This window comes from Piliocolobus tephrosceles, chromosome 7 (assembly GCF_002776525.5).
Source record: "Piliocolobus tephrosceles isolate RC106 chromosome 7, ASM277652v3, whole genome shotgun sequence".
NCBI classification, from domain to species: Eukaryota; Metazoa; Chordata; class Mammalia; order Primates; family Cercopithecidae; genus Piliocolobus; species Piliocolobus tephrosceles.
In genome coordinates this window covers 27,037,209-27,059,565 of record NC_045440.1, presented here as the reverse complement: position 1 = coordinate 27,059,565, position 22,357 = coordinate 27,037,209, and the positions used below count along the sequence as shown (strand labels likewise).

The 22,357-nt window shown below is 46.6% G+C and overlaps 1 protein-coding gene across 2 annotated transcripts in view; it reads left to right on the top strand.

The window, feature by feature from the left end:
* Positions 1-15,135, top strand: part of INTS9 (integrator complex subunit 9) — a 126,312-nt gene extending 111,177 nt beyond the window's left edge. The window contains exons 12-17 of one of the 2 annotated variants that reach the window (XM_023216821.2): positions 1,935-2,106; positions 4,981-5,105; positions 6,978-7,145; positions 11,436-11,534; positions 12,748-12,885; positions 14,471-15,135. In XM_023216821.2, coding sequence (XP_023072589.1) covers positions 1,935-2,106; positions 4,981-5,105; positions 6,978-7,145; positions 11,436-11,534; positions 12,748-12,885; positions 14,471-14,647 — 879 coding nt within the window. In that variant the 3' untranslated portion in view covers positions 14,648-15,135. The remainder of the gene's footprint in view (positions 1-1,934; positions 2,107-4,980; positions 5,106-6,977; positions 7,146-11,435; positions 11,535-12,747; positions 12,886-14,470) is intronic. The other variant, XM_023216822.2, reaches the window with a different exon arrangement.
* The last annotated feature ends 7,222 nt before the right edge of the window (positions 15,136-22,357 follow it).

The following is a 22,357-nucleotide window of genomic DNA, read 5'->3' as shown; positions in this document are numbered from 1 at the left end:
CCTCCCAAAGTGCTGCTGTTTTTTGTTTTTTGTTTTTTGTTTTTTTTTTAAATTTGTGTCTTTTTTAGTGACAGGGTCTCAGTCACCCGAGCTGGGATAAAGTGTTGCAATCATAGCTTACTGCAGCCTTGAACTTCTGGGCTCTAGCCACAGTATCCAACTAACTTTCTTTTATTTTCTGTACAGACAAGGTCTTGCTTTGTTGCCTAGCCTGGTCTCAAACTTCTGGGCTCAAGCAATCCTCTTGTCTTGGTCTCCCAAAGTGCTAGAATTACAGGCGTAAGCCATTATGCCTGGCCCCTGTTTCTTAACATAACTGTCTGTGTTACGAGGACATCACATTTCTAAAAGCCAGTTTGATCTTTGTCATGCATGTGCCTGTGTGCGTGTGTGCATGTGTGCACACACGTCCACATGCTGTACACATTCAGAGAAGCTTCTCTAGTAGCAAACAACAGAAATGATCCCAGAAAATACAGTCTTTGGTCTTGGTCCTTATTCAGTTGCTGCAGTAGCTTAAACCTCTAGCTTCACAGGAGGAGGTCCTGTACTGGTAAACAGTGTTTCTAGTGTGACAGATGTGTTTACTGTCGCCACTACTTGGTGACTAACGAGTGTTGGGAAAGTCACTTGTACTTCAAACAAGAAGTGATAATGAGAACTTCAGGCCCGGCATGGAGTGTCAGGCAGTTTATAAAGGAAGAGTCCAGCTAAATCAGGCCATAACAATCTCAATCAGTTTCCAGGAAGTATGTCAGTATTACCAGAAAGACTTGACTTGCCCATGTGTTCCAAAAATCACATTCTAGGTAAAAACTATTTTAATAAGATCCATTTGTATTTTTTTAATTAATAAATATTACTTTTCACAGCAGTTTTAGGTTCACTGCAATCATATGCCCCTGCCCCACACACACAGTTGCCCACTGCACCATCCCACACCACACAGGTGGATTTGCTACGGCTGGTGATCCCACATTGACACGTCACCATCACCCAAAGCCCAGAGTGTACATTAGGGGTTCCTCTTGGCATTGTGCTTTCTGTGGTTTTGGACGAACGAACAGTGACCTGGATCCACCATTACATCATCACACAGAGCAGCTTCCTCACTCCGCAAATCCTCTATGCTCGGCCTGTTCATTTCACCTCCACGAATCCCTGATGACTGCTGGGCTTTTTACTATCTGTATAGTTTTGCCTTTTCCAGATTGTCATACAGTTGGAATCATACGGGCCTTGCCTTTTCAGAGTGGCATCCTTCACTTACGAATAGGTTCCTCCATGTCTTTTCATAGCTTGGTAGCTCATTTCTTTTTTGGTGCTGAATAATATTCCATTGTCTGGATGCATCACCATTTTATCATTCACCTGCTGAAGGACATCTTGGTTGTTTCCAAGTGTTAGCAATTAGGACATTCATGTGCAGGTTTCTTGTGGACATAATTTTTCAAAATATCTTTCAAAGTGGCTGTTATCATTTTGCATTCCCACCAGCAGTGAACGACAGTCCTTGTTCTTCCATATCCTTGTCAGCATTTGGTGCTGTCAGTGTTCAGGATTTTAGCCATTCTGTTATAATAGGTCTGTAGTGGTATCTCATCATTTTAATTTGCGGTTTCCTAATGACATATGGTGTGGAGCATTTTTTCATATGCTAGTTTGCCATCTGTGTTCTCTGATGAGGTGTCTATTCAGGTTTTTTGCCCACTTTTTAGTAGGGTTGTTCATTTCTTTTTGCTGGAGTTTCGGAGTGCATACATTTTGGGTCACAGTCCTCTCTCAGTGTGACTTTTGCAGATATTTTCTCCCAATCTGTGGCTTGTCTTCTTTGTTGGTATTTTAGATCCAGTCCCGCTCACCGTCCCGTACTTTGGTTCCCCCTTCAGCCTGGGCAGGCTCACATCTCTGTGTACTTTTTCTGTATTTTCCAGCTCATTCAGACCAATAAGCTGAAGCACTACCCCAGCATCCACGGAGACTTCAGCAACGACTTCAGACAGCCCTGTGTGGTGTTCACCGGGCACCCTTCCCTCCGCTTCGGGGACGTGGTCCACTTCATGGAGCTCTGGGGAAAATCTAGTCTCAACACCGTCATATTCACAGGTAAGTGAAAAAAATAAACAAAACGGTTCTCTCCACTGAGGCCATGAGTGAATGCACCTACAAGGTAGAGACCCAAGGAAGGATTTTGCAGTGAGGTGTAAATACGAACATTGTTCTACTATAGGTTCCAAAGAATGAAGAAATCACAGAGAAAGAGTGAAGCAGCGTGTGCCATTGGACAGCTGGGCATCCAGCAAGGCCTTCATGCCTGTTTTCAGATTTCTCCAAGACAGAATCCTACTGAGTGCTTTTTGCTAGGATATCATAAGCCATTTCAAGAACTGCAGTGATTCAGTAACCGATCTTGTTTTAGCTGTTAAGAATTGTTTACAGAGGTAGATCTTTCTCTTCTGATTGTAGTTTACTCTAGCTATGGATTTTCTTCTGGAGACAAATCCCGCAGGGGAAAAAATTCCTTTGGTAAGGTCAAGTAGAGAGTTTACGTAGATAATCACTGTATCATTTTTATCAGTGTAGCGCGCCCAGCCCTTTGAATGCTAGGACCTTTTTGCTTATCTGTGATGGGGGATATCATGGAAATTATGCACAGACCTTTTTTTTTTTTTTTTTTTTTAGCTCATCAGTTGTCATTAGTGTTAGTGTATTTTATGTGTAGCACAAGACAGTTCTTCTTCCAGTGTGGCCCAAAGAAGCCAAAAGCTTGGACACCCATGTGTTAGGATCTTCAGTCGGCCTTGGGTTTTAGAAATCTTACAGGCTATGAAGTTTAAAAAAGAAAACAAAAAACCTTGATTTGAAATCTGGCCCAGCTTGCAGTGACTTCAGCCAGTTCACCGGCAAGCATGACTGTCCCCACGGTAAATGGGACTGTCAGTAGCTACCTCTGTGGGTCACTCTGGGCACCAGGCACAGCACCCGGCACGTGGCAGCTGTTGGGAGAGCATCGTCACCACCTCCCTTCCTAGCTTTAGGGGCTGGGTTTGGAGGAGGGAGTCCAGTTACACCAGAAGCATGGGGGTCAGGGACACTTCGGCCCTTCACCCAGCCTCTGTTTGTGACCTAGAGGCCACCAGGAACATGCCTGTGGTCAAACCACGTTGGGTTTATTGCCTCATTTCAGCAAGAGGAACACACACCATGGGTAAAAGCAAGGTAAAAAGACCTTGTAGGAGTCAGGCTGGTATTCGGTGATGCACAGGTATTCACGGAGGTGAGGCGTCACCCTGTATTGGGTGGCATCAGGATGCAGGGTCATTCTGCGATGGGTTTCTTAATTCATTGTCATCTAGAACACAGGAAGAATGGAGCTGGCATAGCAGGGTGTTTGCTCCTGCTGTGATCAGGACGGTTCTGTGTTCCGTGTTCAGGATGATTACAGAGGGGTCTTGTCTTTGGCCGGATCCATCATTGTCAGACAAGGTGTTGGTGTTCCAGGAAGTTGCGTTCGCACAGCAGGAGGACACATGGCTTTGCTTTGGGTGCCAGGCCAGTTCTTGCTGATACTAGGCCAGGCAGAAAGTGCCAGGAGAGGCCCGGTCACCAGGACTGCTTTCCCCTTCTCAGGCCCACTTTCAGCTAAAGGTGGAGGAAGTTGGGCCACAAGGTATTGATTCACAACACCCAGAACTTCATAGCTGCCAGGATTTCATTAATCAGGAGGTTGTCCAGAGAATGTCCTACATAGTGGGGGCTGAGGTTGGTGTCTCCTGCTCCTGCTGCTGAGTGGTGACTCTTGACATTTGACTTGACAGTGGTGACAGCATCTACACAGCACAGTAGGTAACCTGGCTTTAATACAAATGTTTCTTCAGCTAAAAGGAAATTAGGACTCTGTGATTTCCCGTGACAACTCTAGGTAATGGGTTTGCATTTAAACTGGTTTATGGAGCTTCCAGGGCAGAAGTTGTGTCAGGGAGAGGTTGGAGCCACCTTTTTTTTAATTGTTTTGTGACTCCTGGATACGTGAAAAGGGAGTCAGTATTCTCAGAGAAGCACGATCCACTGGAATGGGCGTTTACGTACCTGGCAGCTCTGCCAGTTTGTCCTGACAACAGTGGGGACGTGTGTGTGTGTCTGGTGTGCCTAGGCCAGGGTCCCTCGTCCCTGGGCAGAGACTGCACTGGGATTCAAAGCACACATCAGTTAGGACCAAGCGAGGTCTTTTGGTTCAAGGCAGGTAGCTCCCTCCAGTTGGGGGAATGTTTCCTGCCAAGCAGGCTGCAGCAGCCCCCAGGAGACCAGCTGAGCTGAGCAGTGTGCGAGGACTCTTCCTGGTCAGAGGGGCTGGGCCTGCTGGGGAGCACTGCAGTCTCAGTCTACAGACCATTCACAGGCCTGGGGTGGGGCCATGCGCTTGTCTCCTGGGTGCATCTCACACCTGGGCGTTAACTCGGAGCTGATTCTAGGGTCCCGGGGTCTATGCCAGCCCTCTCCACTGTGAAGTCACTGTTTTTCTCATTGTATTAAATCAGTACCTTGTGGGGGACTCTTTGAAACTATGTATATACCTGTTCTCCCTCAAAATGGTATCTAATATTTTTAGCATTTATTGATGATTCTCATCTGAATAAGTGGTGAACTGTAATGGTTGCCAAATGGTGGTTTTGGTTTTTATTTCCTCGTTTGTTTCTTGGCATTTCGTTGTAAAGAAGAGCTTTCTTTTCTCCCCCACATACGTATTTCTCCCTCATTTACCTCATCCGCCTCTGCTGAAGCGTGGAGCCCACCCACAGGGTCCATCCCAGCCTGCCCCTCCTTCCATGGGGCCCGTTTGACCTCCGTCCCCCATGTGTGCTTCCTGGCTCCCTCCTGACCCCCTGGCTGTCTCTGGGCCCTCAGCGCCCCAGCCGCCGCCTGGCTCGGCAGCTCCTGTGTAGTCTGCATTGTAAGATTTCTTTCTTGTACTTTCTGTAGAACCAGACTTCTCCTACCTGGAAGCCCTGGCTCCTTACCAGCCGCTGGCCATGAAATGCATCTACTGCCCCATCGACACCCGGCTGAACTTCATCCAGGTGTCAAAGCTGCTTAAAGAAGTGCAGGTAATGAAGGCCACTGCTTGTGCCTTCACATAGTCATGTCACCTTGGTGTGGCTCATGCTTGTGTGGGGTGAAGGGAGAGGGGCTGCATTTGATTCTTGTCTTCAGTTCTCACGCATCTACTGAATGCTGGGACAAATGCCAGCCCCCCTCCACACTGAAAAGGGGTGGTCTTTACACCCTGACAGCAGTTTCCATTCTAAAGAAATCAGAAGTGGAAGGGAAAGAAAACCATCTGTGTCTGCTTAAAAGCAAATCCTCTCACCCCTGCCAAAGAGTCATTCTAGAAACATATTCACTAAGCTGAGACAGTTTAATTGAAACACGTCCTGGGGCCATGTCGCACTTGTAGGCTGGTACCACAAACAGTGCTGTTGGGTTTGGGTTTTGTGGTAGTTTCTGGTCATTTGTTTCACTTCACATTTTCTGCCCTGGAGAAAGGGGAGAAGTAGCTGGGGTACAGTGTAGACCAGGAGAATCCGCGCACAGGAGGAGCGTGTAGCAGGAAGGCAGGGCCACGGAACCACTGTGCTGGTCAGCCACTGCTCGTCGGGTTTCTAGCTCTTGAGAGTTGGGAGAGGCACTGGAATTGGCAAGGGGGACAGCTGACCGGCGAGGAAGGGCTCTCCCTTTCCACTCCCTGGTGTTCCCAGGAGTGAGATGAGGGCCGAGGGGCCCAGCACAGCACCTTCGGCCTGTGGATGAGAGAGCTGTGTCACAAAACTCTAAGACAGGAGAACAAGAAACAGAGAAAGCCGGAGAACCCCCGGAGAGCCCCGAGAGCGGATTCTGGTGATTATTAATGTGCTTGCCCAACAAAGAAAGAATACTGGCGCTCTCTAGGCATGATGAGAGCAGACAGCAAACGTGGGGCCTGTCTGCAGTGATTCGCTACCCCACTGTGTGCTCATCCACATGTTAGAAGCAGTGGTGAAGGGAAGGGCGTGTTGCTTCTCATTAACTTCAAATCCCAGTCCCTAAACCAGCTCTTGACCCCCCTGTCAGATGCTAATCCTAGAAACTGGAGGCCACCTGGTCTCCACTTTAAGCGAGGAAAACCTAGGAGAAGCCATCAGGCTGCGACTGTGGCATGAGATGCTTTGAGACAGGTCAAGAAGAGGAGCAAAGGGCAGTTCGAAGGAGAAAAGTATTAGCCCTAAGGAACAGGTGCTTTTGGAAGCTCCCAGTCAGCCTGGTGGAGAGCCGTATTCATCAGGAAATTCAGGGCTTGGTCCGAGCTCTTAAGTAGAAGCAGGGAAGACACAGTGCTCCTGTGGGCTGCCAGCATTCCTTTTCATTTGGGTGATATTTGTGGAAAGTAAAAATTGGTTTACTAATCTTTTTTTCTCAAGATAAGGGACATTTTGTTAAAAAAAAAAAAAAAAAAAAAACCTCTGCCTCTGCGGCTGGGTCGTGCACAGTGAGCGTATGACCTGAGCAGTGTCCACTGCCTAATACCAGTCAACTTGCAGATCCAGCAGAAACTCCGAACCCACAGCTCCTGGTAATTAGCCAAGAGCTTATAAAACAGACATGTGGGAATGTTATAGAAAGACCGTGCCCCCAGGAAGCCCAGAGACTGTTGGGAGCAGACACATGGAAGTTACCGTGAAACTTATGTAAACAGTGAAAAAAAACAAAAACAAATGCAAGCTGAGGCAGCTTAGGGGTTTCTGAGATGTTTCTTCTGCCCCAGTGCCTTCACGTTCCCTCTCCTCTCTACGGTTCATTGGGCTTGAGAGGATGAAAGTTCACCTTGGCCTGGAAGTGGTGAGCCTGTGATGGCGGGGAGTGGATCGGGGTCAGAAACGGGCCTTCTGCAGGGGCCACTGTACTTCACACCTCCTTTCTCGCCTGTCCCATTGGTTCCTCAGCCCCTGCACGTGGTGTGTCCTGAGCAGTACACCCAGCCGCCCCCAGCCCAGTCCCACAGGATGGACCTCATGATCGACTGCCAGCCCCCTGCCATGTCCTATCGGCGGGCCGAGGTCCTCGCCCTGCCCTTCAAACGCCGGTACGAGAAGATCGAGATCATGCCAGAGGTGAGCCGTTCTCCTTCCTAGGGTTAAACTAGAGCTTTCCAGAGGCTCGTGAAGATCGTGCAGGGGTGGCCTTCTTTTGGATTTATGTCAAGTATGAATGAACCAGGCTGGGCGCAGTGGCTCACGCCTGAAATCTCAGCTCTTTTGGGAGGCCGAGGTGGGTGGATCACTTGAGGTCAGGAGTTCCAAGATCTGCCTGGCCAACCCAGCCCGGCCAACATGGCGAAACCCCATCTCTACTAAAAATACAAAAAAATTAGCCAGGTGTGGTGGCACGCACCTGTAATCCCAGCTACTCAGGAGGCTGGAGCATGAGAATTGCTGGAAGCAGGAGGTGGAGGTTGCAGTGAGCCAAGATCACACCACTCACTGCACTCCAGCCTGGGCGACAGAGTGAGACTTCAAGTATGAATGAGCAAAGAACATGGACCCTTAACCAAGTAACCAGGAAGAGGAGGGGGGATTTTCAGGGCCTTCTTGCTTTTCCAAGTAATAAAGTAACTGCTGTTAGTCCGTACCTAGCGTTCAGCAGTGTGACCCCTGGGCCACATCACCGGCCAGAGCCCTGGGGAATGGAGATGCTGACACCCGCTCTGTCCCTAAATACCATAGGGTGGTGACTTTTCTCTTCCTTCCTGGACCTCAGTTATGAGTGTCAAAGTTCGCTGAATTCAGAGGTAGATGGGGGAGATAACAGGAACCAAAACATAAGGATTGTAAACTTGGTTATTTATATCCTCTTGAGCATACTTGCAGGTTTTGGTCTATCCAAGTCTAAGTATTTTATGGGTCTGTGAACTCTTAGCTTCAGTTTTAGCAGGGAAGGAGCAGAAAGCATGCTGTCCGTGTGGAACAGCTGTGGCATGCTGTGCTTGGGCCCTCCTCTGAGAGGGAGACAGCGAGGGATGCGGCCTCTCCTGAAAGACAGCGGTGAGGACGGCTGGAGGATGCCTCTGGCTTCCTTTCACCCCTTGAGGCAACTTGAATGTGTTTTCAACAGACAGGAAAAAGAAATACAAACACTTATTGTTAAAACCAGTGTGCCCAAACTTCTTTTGGAGTTTGAGGTTCAGAAATGGTCTCCAGACCTTGGGTTGGAAGTCTCGGCTCCTGAATGTGACTCATTTCCACAAGCCTGGAGAGGCTGTTAGGGACCACCAGGTGCCATCTTTAGGGCTGTTTAATGTTTACTATGTTTTTATTATTTTGTTATGATTTTGTTTTTCATTTTCTCTAGATGTGTCTCTGGATTGTTTTTGTCTAGTATTTTACAGGGGCTGGGATTGACGGCCTCGGTTTAGATTCCAACTCTCTAAGCCAGCATTCCGTATACCTTTTGGTCTCAGACATCCTTACAAATAGAACTCCAAAGAGGTTTTGTTAATGTGGGTTATGTCTATTGATGTTTGCTATATGAGAAATTAAAGCTAAGACGTTTTTAAAATATTCATTTAAGAATAATAAAAACTTTATATGTTAACATAACTAAGGGATAAAGACAAAAGCAAAAATCAGTCCCAATGCCAGGGATAAATGTTAAGATTTTGATGTATTTGCCTTGTCTGTTCACTGTGTGTGTGCATACTGGAATCACACCTCATACAGTCTTTTTCACCTAACAGTAAGTGTATCATTAAAGATATTTTGGCCAGGTGTGATGGCTCATGCCTGTAATCTTAGCACTTTGGGAGACGGGTAGAACATGAGGTCAGGAGTTCAAGACTAGCCTAGCCAAGATGGTAAAACCCCGTCTCTACTAAAAATACAAAAATTAGCTGGGTGTGGTGACACGCACCTGTAATCCCAGCTACTTGGGAGGCTGTGGCAGATAACTGGTTGAACCGGGAGGCAGAGGTTACAGTGAGCCAACACCATGCTACTGCACTCCAGCCTGGATGACAGAGCAACACTCTGGGCACGGTGGGTCACGCCTGTAAACCCCAGCACTTCGGGAGGCTGAGGCAGGGGCGAATCACTTAAGGTCACGAGTTCAAGACCAGCCTGGCCAACATGATGAAACCTTATCTCTACTAAAAATACAAAAATTAGCCAGGCTTGGTGGCGGGCGACTGTAATCACAGCTACTCTGGAGGCTGAGGTTGCAGTGAGCCAGAATTGCGCCATTGCACTCCAGCCTGGGCAACATAGCGAGACTCCATCTCAAGAAAAAAAAAAAGGTATTTCAAAAGCTTCAGCTTTAATGGTTGCACAATGATCTGTCATAATTTAACAGTTCCTTTATTCATAGATTTTCATTTCTGGTTTTTCTGTGTTATAAATAACACTTTTAAGAACATCCTTTTACATAAATCTTTGTCCATATATGTTTATTTCCACAAGAAAATTTTCTGAAATTAGAATTTCTGGGTCAAAGATTATGAACATCTCTTTCTGGCTCTAGGCTATATATTGCCGGCTTGTCCTCTAGAATGAGTGCAAACAGTTTATACTCCCACAGCAGAGCTGGAGACAGCTCTTACTTCTGCCTCCTTGCTAATATTGGATGTTGTTCTTTTTTAGTTCTTTTCCAATTTTATTCAAGTCTTTTCCAGTTATTTAAGTATACACTGATATCTAATTTTAAATTGTCTTTTTTTTTTTTTTTTTCAGATGGAATCTCACTCTGTTGCCCAGGCTGGAGTGCAGTGGCGCGATCTCGGCTCACTGCAAGCTCCGCCTCCCGGGTTCATGCCATTCTCCTGCCTCAGCCTCCTGAGTGGCTGGGACTACCGGCGCCTGCCACCATGCCCGGCTAATTTTTGTGTATTGTTAGTAGAGACGGGATTTCACTGTGTTAGTCAGGATGGTCTCGATCTCCTGACCTTGTGATCCGCCCACCTCGGCCTCCCAAAGTGCTGGGATTACAGGCATGAGCCACCATGCCTGGTCGTATGTCTTTTTTTGAGACAGAGTCTTGCTGTGTTACCCAGGCTGGGGTGTAGTGGTACTATCTGGGCTCACCGCAACCTCTGCCTCCCGGGTGCATGCAGTTCTCCTCCCTAGCCTCCCGAGTGGCTGGGTTTATAGGCACGCACCCAATCCTGGCTAATTTTTGTATTTTTAGTAGAGATGGGTTTCACCATATTGGCCAGGATGGTCTCAAACTCCAATCCACCCACCGTGGCCTCCCAAAGTGCTGGGATTACAGGCGTGAGCCACCGCACCCAGCCAAATTGTATGTCTTTGATCATTAATGGAGAAAACTGTCTCAATCCAACTTGCTACAGTGATTGCCTTTAAAATGGATATTATGGCCAGGCACAGTGGCTCAGGCCTGTAATCCCAGTCCTTGGGAGGCCAAGGCAGGAGGATCACTTGATGCCAGGAGTTCAAGACCAGCCTAGGCAACACAGCAAGACCCCCATCTCTACAAAAAAATAATTTAGCCAAGCGTGGTGGTTCATGCCTATAGTCCCAGCTACTGGGGAGGCCGAGGAGGGAACATCACTTGAGCTCAGGAGGTTGAGGTTGCAGTGATCACACCACCACGCTCCAGCCTGGGCAACAGAGTGAGGCCCCATCTCAAAAAAATAAAATAAAGACTCCTTCAGAGTCTTCTTGGAGAGTGTAGAACGCCAACCCAAAGCTCCCACCCCAGCCTTGTGCAGGGAGGCGGCGGCCCGAAGTGAAGAACGGGATCTGGCGCACACCCTGCTCTTCCACAAGGGCCGCTTCACGCTCACCATGGGCAGTTTTCTTATTTCATGAAACAGGCCTCACGTACCATTTGCCAATCTGCTTAACTATCCTAAGCTGCTTCCTCTGCCTGTTTGTTACTGATCTTCATGTTTACATAATGGCCTCTTGCGTGTTTTTGTTTTTAAATAAAGGTGGCTTGGCTAGGTCGAGGCCTACATGTCTTAAAACCCATGCGGCTAAACGCAGCCACAGAACACTTAATAAGGTCAGGCCGCATGGCAGGGCACCCAGCAGGTGCAGGTGGTCAGAAAGACACCACCCCCCAGGTAAAGCCGTGGCTCCCACCATCGGGAGAAGTCAGACTCAGGAAGCAGAGAGCTCCCTCAACCCCCATGCCGCTGTCCCTGTCCTTCCTGCCACTGGTCACCTGGAGAGGGAACGAGGGTGAACTAAAGGCCAGAATGAATGAAAGGCTGCACTTGGCGTGTCACCTAGGAGACAGAGCAAGACTCCATCTCAAAAAAAAAAAAAAAAATCGTTTAAAGTTACTTTGTCTTTGTAGACTGCAGTGATGTAAATACAGATAGATTAAAGGAAGAGTAACGGTCATCATTAAAGGCCCCCAGCCTGAACTGTGCCCTTTGCTTTCAGCTCGCAGATTCACTGGTGCCCATGGAGATCAAGCCTGGCATCTCCTTGGCAACCGTCTCAGCTGTGCTGCACACCAAAGATAACAAGCACTTGCTTCAGGTAGGGGGTGCTGGGTGGGAGTGGAGGGGACCCTCTCCCCAACAAGAGACCAGACCACCTAACAGATTATATTTGAAACAGCACTTCATATGCTTTTTTGAGATGCAGTCTTGCTCTGTCGCCCAGGCTGGAGTGCAGTGGCGCAAGCTCCGCCTCGCGAGTTCACACCATCCTCCTGCCTCAGCCTCCCAAGTAGCTGGGACTACAGGTGCCCACCACCACACCTGGCTAATTTTTGTATTTTTAGTAGAGACGGGGTTTCACCGTGTTAGTCAGGATGGTCTCGATCTCCTGGCCTCGTGATCCACCTGCCTTGGCCTCTCAAAGTGCTGGGATTTCAGGCTTGAGCCACCGCGCCTGGCCCATGAATTCTTGTTGAAGAATAATTTCCCTGGCCATGTGCCTCAGAGAGGCTGCTTTGCCCAGAGATGAGGCCGCACATCATCCCAAGGGCTGCCACAGGCACATTCCATAGGGGAGTGCTGCCATGCAAGGCAGGGCAGCAGGTGCAGTCCTGCCCTTGGGGGCTGGAACCGGAGGGCACCTGCATGAGGCTGTGGCTGCCCGAGATCCTGGCCCTGCCACTGACCCGCACACAAGTGGGTGGCACTTCGGCTCCAGGGCAGGCACTGCATCTTAAGAATTCCTTTCAGATCTGGACTGTGTCACTTTTATGCCATATGTAGAACTGCTCCTAGCTACCACTTAATGTCTTTTAGACCCTGTGCCGGGTCCTTGACCCGCCTTGTCTTACTGAGCCCTCAGAATTCGCTGCTGTCATCATTTTGTAGGCAGCTTCTCTAACACTGGCCAGATGGTGGCAAAGCTGGGGTTTCCCCCTTTTGGTCTGACCGCACAGCGAGTGTGCCTGGCCACAGGGTCATGACTGTACCTGCAATATGACACAGTGTATTGTAGAGAATTTATTCAGCAGATACTGAAGTGAACCACCTGAAAGTTTTAACAGTGGATCTTGATAAAAGGCAGAGATCTTAGCGAATAAGGTGTTGGTCGGGTGGACAGTTGAGCATTAGAGCGTGTGGATATGGGACGCCCGGCAGCCAGGGAACTTGAACTGAGTGCCAGCTGAGGAAACCGGGCCAGGGCTCTGTGGCCTGTGAGGACAGGATAGTCTCAGGCTCTCAGTGTGGCCTGCAGTGGCCCCTGCTGCTCAGAGGAAGCTCATGAAAGCCACTCTTTCCTTGTGCTCTAGCCCCCTCCTCGGCCCGCCCAGCCCACCAGCGGGAAGAAGAGAAAGCGGGTGAGCGATGACGTCCCGGACTGCAAAGTCCTGAAGCCTTTGTTGAGTGGTTCCATCCCCGTGGAGCAGTTTGTGCAGACCCTGGAGAAGGTGAGCAGGTTTCGCGGGCGCCGTGGAAACTCCACACATGGCAGCCTTTCTCTGGCTCACTATAGCCCCCTGGCTGCAGGGAGTGGATGTTGCTGCTTGTCTCTTAGTCCCCACTGTCCTGTGGCATCTGCTTGGTCTAAGGTCCTGCTGGGAGACCCAGGAGAAAGAAAGTGGACTGAGGAGTGTCCCATCCTTCCTGCCAGCGCGAGGTCACCAGAAGGCCTCTCCAGACTGAAGAAAAAGCTGCTTCCACACACACAGATGTGATGAGTGGGACTGGGTAGGGAGGCCAGGATGGAGGAGGACTTGGCCCTGCCAGAGCCTTGTGCTTCCACGGATGACTCCTTGCTGTGAGAGGGGAGCCAAGGCTCCAGCTGAGTGTCAGGATTTGCAGGAGTCCATGGAGGGAGGGGACACTGGCCCTTCCCCTGTCTCAGCAGCCCTGATGGCTGCTTCTCCCATACATGAGATTTCTTGACTACGATGAAAAGAAAAAAATTATCTAATCTTAAAGGTTGTAGTTTTGGCTTCAGTCACAGGACTTCAGAGATGACGTTATTAGGATTATAGAGTCCTTGATAGGAAGGAGAAGGAATTGGCTAAAGGTAATACTGTTCATGCTGCTGCTTGCAAGAACTGCAACAAATTATAATTACATGGAAGGAGATTTCTACAAATTTTCTATCCAATGTAAATATCACAATTACGGACTTTCAAATCTTAAAGACTTTCCTAGGATTGGTTTTCTCCACCTGTCGTTGATTTTCCCATAGGGAAAAGGCTCTGGCTGGGTGGTTGCAGCTCTCCTCCACCCTCCTCCATGACCTTGCAGGGCTCCTGGGCCCTATCGATGGGCCTCAAGCTGGACTTTTTAAAAAACTTAAGATGAGGACCTTCTGCCTGGCCCGACCTATGTCCTGACCCAATGTTCCACCCCGGCACGCCCACCTCGGCTCCTCTATGCAGGAGGAGCAAGCACCTGTCCAAGTCCCTAGGGGAGCCTGCAGCCATGAAGTACAGGTGCCCTCCCCACACCGAGGCCCTTCACTTGCTGTGTGTCTGTTTCGGGCACATGCCTCCTTTCCACGTCACGTCTGATTTGGAAGGAAATTCTGTCCTTAGCATTAGCAATAGCTGAGAAAAGTTTGCTCTGCTGCCTTCTCTCCTTCACTCTTGAGAGGGCTCTGCCAAGTCCCATGGTCAGGGGTATCTTGGTGTCACCTGGCATTTTCCTGGAAGCTCAGAGAGCTGCAACTTAGGAGGGAGCTTTGTCACCAGGGGATGGCATGGTGCAAGCAACTGAGCGTCCCAGACTCCTGAACATAGGGCTTGGACATGCCCTCAAAGAGCTCTCAAAACTTAGGCAGGTTGTGGAAATTCTCTTCTGTTTTGCGTGAGATTTTGCATGTTTTGGGTCTCTTTTGAAGTATATGAAACTATTGCTATCAAAGGCCCTATAACTAGTCTGAAGAATTATGTTGAGGCGCATCAGTTTCTAGAAAGTTCGGTCAAGTCTGTGAAGTGCTGTTTGTAGATCTCACAGCTGCAGTCCGCCCACCCTGCTCTCTCTTTTCTTTTGGAGCAGCACGGCTTCAGTGATATTAAGGTGGAGGACACAGCCAAGGGCCATATCGTCCTGCTCCAGGAAGCTGAGACGCTCATCCAAATTGAAGAAGACTCGACCCATATCATCTGCGACAATGACGAGATGCTCAGAGTGCGACTGCGGGACCTTGTCCTCAAATTCTTACAGAAGTTCTGAGTGGGCCATCTGAGCCACTTCCCTGAAATCCTGCAGGCCCTCACTGGCTGCCCTCACAAGCCACCTGACGAGTGGCATGAGAGGCCATTTACCATGTCTTTGTGGTGTCCTCTGGCTTAAGGAGTGAAGAGGTGGCTCTTGAGGGTGATGGTCTGGACTTATGCCCAGCACTGTTTCAGGCAAGAACTTTCCCTTTCAACTTCAGGCTAATTTCTTCTCAACTCTGGCTCTCTCGAGGAGCTGAAGGGGGGCAGAAGTGGAACAGAAGCAGTTTTCCAAGAGGCTCATGGGGGCCAGGGAGACGGAGATGACCGGCTGGCTGTCTCACATGGGTCCCAGGCCTCGGGCAGGGGAGCCAGCCTTTGGTTTTGTTTACTTGCCTACAGTGCTGCACCCAATAAAATGATCCCAAAATATGGTAAAGTGAACCCATCTATCTGCATTTCTACTCTGAGCACATTTGTTAATAAAAACTTATTTTTATATAATTAGCTGTCCTCTGTTGAATCTACAATCTATATATTGATTTAGTAGCTGAAAAAATATGAAAATATACAGACAGCATGAACTTAGAAAACACCACAGCAAATTGAATTTTGATGTGTATGTTAAATCATATAATTTGCAGTTTATAAAAACACAGATCTGTTTCTTAAATTGCATAAGACGGTGCTCACCTTTAAGCTGTGGCTGCATGGAGAGTGATGCAGGTCGGTACCCCAGCCTCAGGCTCCACCTGCGCCACCTCTCCCACAGAGCCTCAGTCTCTGCGTTAAACCGAGTGTTACTCACGGATCCCTCAGAGCCACTCGTCACAGGAAGCTTTCAGACAAAAGTAACCTCACAAAAGACGACTGCTTTTGAAGTGTATAAAGCCAACAGTTGCCAGGTCAGATAGCTGTGACACTTTGTGAGTTTTAAGAACAAGTCTTAGCCCTGGAGGGCCATGCTAGGTAGTACGCCTAGTGTAGGCTGTTCTTAACCGTCTTGGAGTGATTGAAATCCAGTCAGAAGTCAGTCCTCCAACTCGGCTGACTGCTAAATAGCACACAGGGATTTAGTGACCCGATAAATACATAACATGAACAGCTGCAGAACTGACTGCTCTGGCTTTATGGCGCATTATCACTTCTCTTGGAACGGTCATATCGGTGGGAATGACTGCTTCAGTTTGCCATCTCCGACCTTACCAAACCTAGGCACAGGAATGCTTAGGCAGGTTTCTATTTTCCAAGGTTTGGGTCCACTCCAGTCAAGGGATAGGCTACAGAATAAACAAGGCTTCCAACCATGGGGCAGGACTGACATTACAAGAGATGAATGTGCCATAGCTATGAACATTTAGTTTTCTTATTAGAATTGCAAATAGGCATCCCAGGCAGGCATACTTCCAACAGAACCGTTGACAGAATCAAGCGAAATTAAATTTTAAAAACATCTGAGGGCCAGGTGCGATGGCTCACACCTGTAGTCCCAACAATTTGGGAGGCTGAGGCGGGCAGATCACAAGGTCAGGAGTTCGAGACCAGCCTGGCCAACATGGTGAAACCCCGTCTCTACTAAAGATACAAAAACAATTAGCCAGGCATGGTGGCACGCACCTGTAATCCCAGCTACTCGGGAGGCTGAGGCAGGGCAATCACCTGAACCCGGGAGGTGGAAGTTGCAGTGAGCTGAGATCATGCTGTTGCACTCTCGCCTCGGCAACAGGGCAAGACTCCATATAAAAAAACAAATCTGAAATGCAAAAACAGTGTAAGCTAGAGCTCAGGAGAAACCAAAAATGGTTGTTTTATTTAAATGTCCTAGCAATGCTATCTAGGAATGATGGGATCTGTCAAGCCTGTCTGCTGTGAAAGGGCTTGATCAGAGAGCCCAGTGCTGGTCCCTTGAGGGGGGCTGCAAAAGAAGCAAGCAGTAGGAACAAGTGAGTCAGTGGGTGCCCAATGAACAGGGTGAAACTTAGGAGGTTTTAATCAAGTCATCACCACCCACTTAGTGGCAACAGTCAGAGGCAGGAAGCAGCAAAGACTCATGCTTTATAGAGAAAGAGAGCAAAACCCAGAGCCAGCCTTTCCAGATATGAGAAGAGCAGTTAGAAGTAATTGCCTAAAGTTCAGGTATTTGGATACCATGCCAGGTTGGTTAGAAGACTCAAAAGAAGTGGCATGAGCGGCAGACATGGCCTGGCTGTATCAGAGATGCGGCCCACTGACACTGATACTGACATTGGCACCAACCTGGTGAAGACTGACATCCAGAAAAGTTTGTACTCAAACCCAGTGGAATCCTAGTGATTAACTGAAGAAAACTTAACAATAGTGCAGAGACCTCATATTATTTAAGTCTTAGTACAAAGTGATATATTAGGTATCTATTGCACAACAAATTACCCCAAACACAGTGGCTCATGCCTGTAATCCCAGCACTTTAGGAGACTGAGGTGGGCAGATCACGAAGTCAAGAGATCGAGACCATCCTGGCTAACACGGTGAAACCTCATCTCTACTAAAAATACAAAAAATTAGCCAGGCGTGGTGGTGGGCACCTGTAGTCCCAGCTACTCAGGAGGCTGAGGCAGGAGAATGGTGTGAACCCAGGAGGCGGAGCTTGCAGTGAGCCAAGATCACACCACTGCACTCCAGCCTGGGCGACAGAGCGAGACTCTGTCTCAAAAAAACAAAACGAAACAAACAGACATTTCTCGTCTCACTGTTTCTATGGTCGGGAATCTGGTGTGGTGTGGCTTAACTGGTCGACCCTGGCTCAGGGTCTCCTCTTCACACGGCTGCAGTCAGGTGTTGGGTGAGGGAACAGAGGTTAAGTAACTTTCTGCAAAACAGCCAGTGAGTGGCTTCTGCCTTCCCACAACACCATGGGTGAGTATCAAGTCAGCAGCTGGCCAGGAAATGGAAATCTGTCTTTTAGGCCATTGCTTTTCAAGTCACATGTACTCCATCTTTCCCGATCCCTGGAGAGCTTGAAGCTTTTGGCCCTCACAGTTGTCCTATAAAGGTGTTTCCAAACTGTAATGAAGTATCAACAGAAACAAGAGTGAAGAAACCTTTAAACCTGCATAATGACATATTAACAGGAGCCAAGGAACCAGTGGGAAGGAAAGGAGGACACTTTTCCTCTGGCCCTGAGTCCAGTTTTTTTCCTGAAGCCAAGAGAAGTGAATGCTGTCTCACTGCTCTAGGCCATCTGTAAGAAGGTAGACAACACTTACCTTCAAATGCACTGCAGTGGAACCACACATAAATAACAGTAGTCTTCTTTGAACCTAAAATAGAGTGGAAATAACCAATGACAATCCTGGAGGAAGTCACAGGTAAATCCTGGAGACCAGCAGTGCTGAGCTGAGCCAGAGGGTCAGTCTCACTGAAGAGTCAAGCCAGCCTCCGTCAGGAACTGATCTTCTAAAGATCAAATACCAGAGTCTCTACTGCTCCTTGGCAGCCCATTATGGCTTTTAATCACATCATAAAGCATTATATACATGATGGCCAGGCGCAGTAGCTTACACCTGTAATCCCAGCACTTTGGGAGGCCAAGGTGGGCGAATCACAAGGTCAGAAGTTCAAGACCGGTTTGGCCAAGATGGTGAAACCCCGTTTCTACTAAAAATACAAAAATTAGCCAGGCGTGGTGGCAGGCACCTGTAATCCCAGCTACTTGGGAGGCTGAGGCAGAGGAACCCGGGGAGGGGGCAGGGGGATGGAGGTCGCAGTGAGCCAAGATCACACCGCTGCACTCCAGCCTGGGAGACACAGCATGACTCTGTCTCAAAAAAAAAAAAAAAAAAATTTATATATATATATGCGTGTGTATATATATGTGTATGTATGTGTGTGTATATAGGTGTATATGTGTATATGTGTGTATGTATATACACACACGCACACACAAACGTAAACTTCTGAGTCTCAGGACCACAGATCTTTGAAAGGGGTGTAAACGCCCATCTCCTTAGGCATGTAGAATATTTCTTGCTTCTCTTATGTTGGCATTGCAGGCCATTGAAAAAAAAAGTGCGTAGCCCCCACGTAATGGTGCTTGTGTTAGCAGGATGTACCCTTTACCTTTCTCTACAATAAACATTCCTAACCCATGTGTAAGTCTCCCTGATGTAGTTACCAAATCAATCACCAGTAAAAAGTAACTTCTCATTCTGAGTTACCAAACACATTAAGTTTGCTAACTTTTTGTTAAATTATCCAATATTAAGTTTTTACTCTAGTAACTATTCACAGTTGCTTCACATACTTTGGAAATAATGGCCTTTCATTTCACAAAGCCTTTCCCAGTCATCAATAAGCACCTTCCAGTCATCGGGGGCATTAGTCGGCACCTGCTCACATATTCGGTGTGTTGTGCTGTCTATCATGGCTTTAGCTCACCATCACAGATAAGCCTTTCTCCCAGACTTACAGCTAGAGAGAAGCACATTTCCAGGACCATGAGCACCCTGAGGACAGAGTCTGTTTTTTCCACCTTGTCGCAGCACGAGGCTTGTGGGAAGAAGGTAAGGAAAGAAAATTTCAGAAATATTTAGGAATTACAGGCCAAAACAACATTTCCAGGTGGGCCAGTTTTTTAACTGCAATATTCTAAACATGGGAACCTGCACATAAGTGTAAAAATCCCTATCATTTAGCCCATGCTTTAAAATAGCTACTTGATTCAGTGGGCAGGTTCCTGATGAGAAGAGGTAACTATGGCCAACAAGCCAAATCTGGCCCACAAGCAGGCTTGTTGGAAAAAAGATGCAACAGAAATCACATGTGGTCCACAAAGCCTAAAACATTTGCTGACCCTTTACAGAAAAAGTATGCCAATCCCTGCTCAATGTGTTGAAACATTTCTGTAGTACTTATTCAAGTAATGGTCAAATAATGGAATGGCGATGTAACAGCTCCCATCAGACCTGACCCTCCTAGAGATAAAACTATAAACTCCAGATGTATGTAGTTAGGTAAGTGGGTAGATAGAACAACCTACCACAAAAAACAATTCCATTAGCATAGAGATTTTATCACCCTTGTAATAATTATTAAAACAACTAGACAAAAAAAGTAAATTCTTTAGATGACCTGAACAAAACTGTCAAAAACATTGACTTAATTGATACTTTTTAGAGTACTTGCTCTACAGCAGCAGAATGTTTACTATGAAAACCATATGCTAGGTGATAAATCTCATTACATCTAAAAGGACTGAATGCATACACAAAACCTTCTCTCACCACAATGGAATTAAATTCAAACTCAACAAAATATTTTGGAAAACCACAAATATTTAGAAATTAAACACTTCTGGTTGGGCGCAGTGGCTCATGCCTGTAATCCCAGCACTCTGGGAGGCCGAGGCGGACGGATCACGAGGTCAGGAGATTGAGACCATCCTGGCTAACATGGTGAAACCTCGTCTCTACTAAAAGTACAAAAAATTAGCTGGGTGTGGTGGCGGGTGCCTGTAGTCCCAGCTACTTGGGATGCTGAGGCAGGAGAATGGTGTGAACCTGAGAGGCAGAGCTTGCAGTGAGTCGAGATCATGCCACTGTACTCCAGCCTGGGCAACAGTGCAAGACTCTATCTCAAAAAAAAAAAAAAAGAAAGAAATTAAACACTTCTAAAATAGCTCATGGATCAAAGAAGACATCACAAAATGAATTGGAAAATATTTTGAAAACAAAAATAAAACTCAAAATTTATAGGATACTGCTAAAGTAGTGCTTAAAAGTCATTTTATACCTTTAAATGCTTACAGAAAAAATGAAAGGCCTAAAATTGACCTAAATTTTTACCTTAGAAGACTATAAAAAGAGCCAAGTAAACCCAGAGAACATAGAGGAAAGGAATCATAAAAGGACAAATGAACAAAACAGAATAGAGAAAACTAACAAAGTCAAAAGCTGATTTTTGAGAAGATCAGCAGAACTGATACACACCTCATTAGACTGATCAAGGAAAGACACGACCGACTGCCCATACGGGCAGTGAAAAAACTGTGGTCATCACTACAGATCCTATGGATATGAAGACGCCAACCAATCAGAAAGGAAAAGGGGGGTATTACTAAAGAGCCTACAAATATTAAAGGGATAAAAAGAATACCAACTTATGCCAACAAATTTACCACCACAGATAAAATGGAAAATTTCTTTGAAGACACAAATAGACAAAGCTCATTCAACAAGAAAAAGAACTTGATATTCACTTAAGAAATTAAATTTAGTATTTTTTCACAAGAAAAACTCCAGGCCTAGATGGTTTCCCTGGGAAACTGTATCAAACATTTGAAGAAGAAATAACACCAATCATGTATAACCTCTATGAAAAAGAGGAAGGGGGGATACTTCCAATCCCTTTTAAGGGGCCAGGATAACTCTAATACCAAAACCTTACAAAGTCATTACCAAAAAAGAAAATGAGAGGTAAATATATCTCATGAACATCAATGCAAAAAAACAAAAACAAAAACAAACAAACAAAAACTTCCATTTTTAGCAACCTGAATCCAGCAATACACAAATAGGATAATATGACATGACCAAGTAGGGTTTATCCCTGGAATGCAAGGATAGTTAAATATTTGAAAGCCAATCTAATTTATAATAGCAGAATAGAGGAGAAACCCCATATGATCATTTCAATAGATACAGGAAAAAAGCAGACAGGAATAAAAGGGAACATACTCAACCTGATAAAGGTCATGTATGAAAAACTTAAAGCTCAGTGAAATACTAGAGCTTTTACCCAAATATTGAGAACAAAGCAAGGTGCCGATCCATACTACTGTTCTATACTGTTCTTGGAGTCCCAGTCATTGCAGTAAGGCAAAAATGAAGGGAGAAGGCAGGCAGGCATACAAACAGATAAAGCATAAAGGTAGGAAAGAAGTAAAACTGTTTTTAGATGAGACTTTTTACATAGAAAGTTCTAAGAAATCTAGAAAACTACTGGAATAAGCTCACAAGACTGCAGAATACAAGGTTAGTATCCAAAAGTCAACTGTATTTTATATATTAACATGTTTTTGAGAGAGAGTCTTGCTCTGTCACCCAGGCTGGAGTGCAGTGGCACAGTCATGGCTCACTGCAGCCTTAAACTCCCAGGCTCAAGTGATCCTCCCACTTCAGTTTCCCGAGTAGCTGGGACCACAGGCACACGCCACCTCATCCAGCTAATTTTTTTTTTTTTTTTAATTTTGTAGAGACCCACCTTGGCCTCCCAGAGTGCTGGGAATAAAGGTGTGAGGCACAACACCTGGCCAGAAAACAAAATGTTTTTGCAACAGCAACTTCATTCATAATATTGTGAGATAACTTTTGAAAAGATATGTAAGACCCCTACGCTAAAAGTCTCAAAACCTTGCTGAAATTAATGATTTGAATAAACGGAAAAATATACTATATTCATGTATTAGAAGACTCAATACTAACATTTTAATTCTGCCTATTCATTTACAGATTTGATACAATACCATCCCAGCAGACAGCCACACAACAACCTAACCCAATGTTTTAAGTAGGTAAAGGACTTGAATAAACATTTTTCCAAAGAAGATACACAGATGGCCAATAAGCACATAAAGAGATATTCAACACTAGTCATTAGGGAAATGAAAATCAAACCCACAACGAGGTACTTCACACCTACTAGGATGGCTGTAATATGTTTTAAAATTTTTATCAGAAAGTAAGTGTTG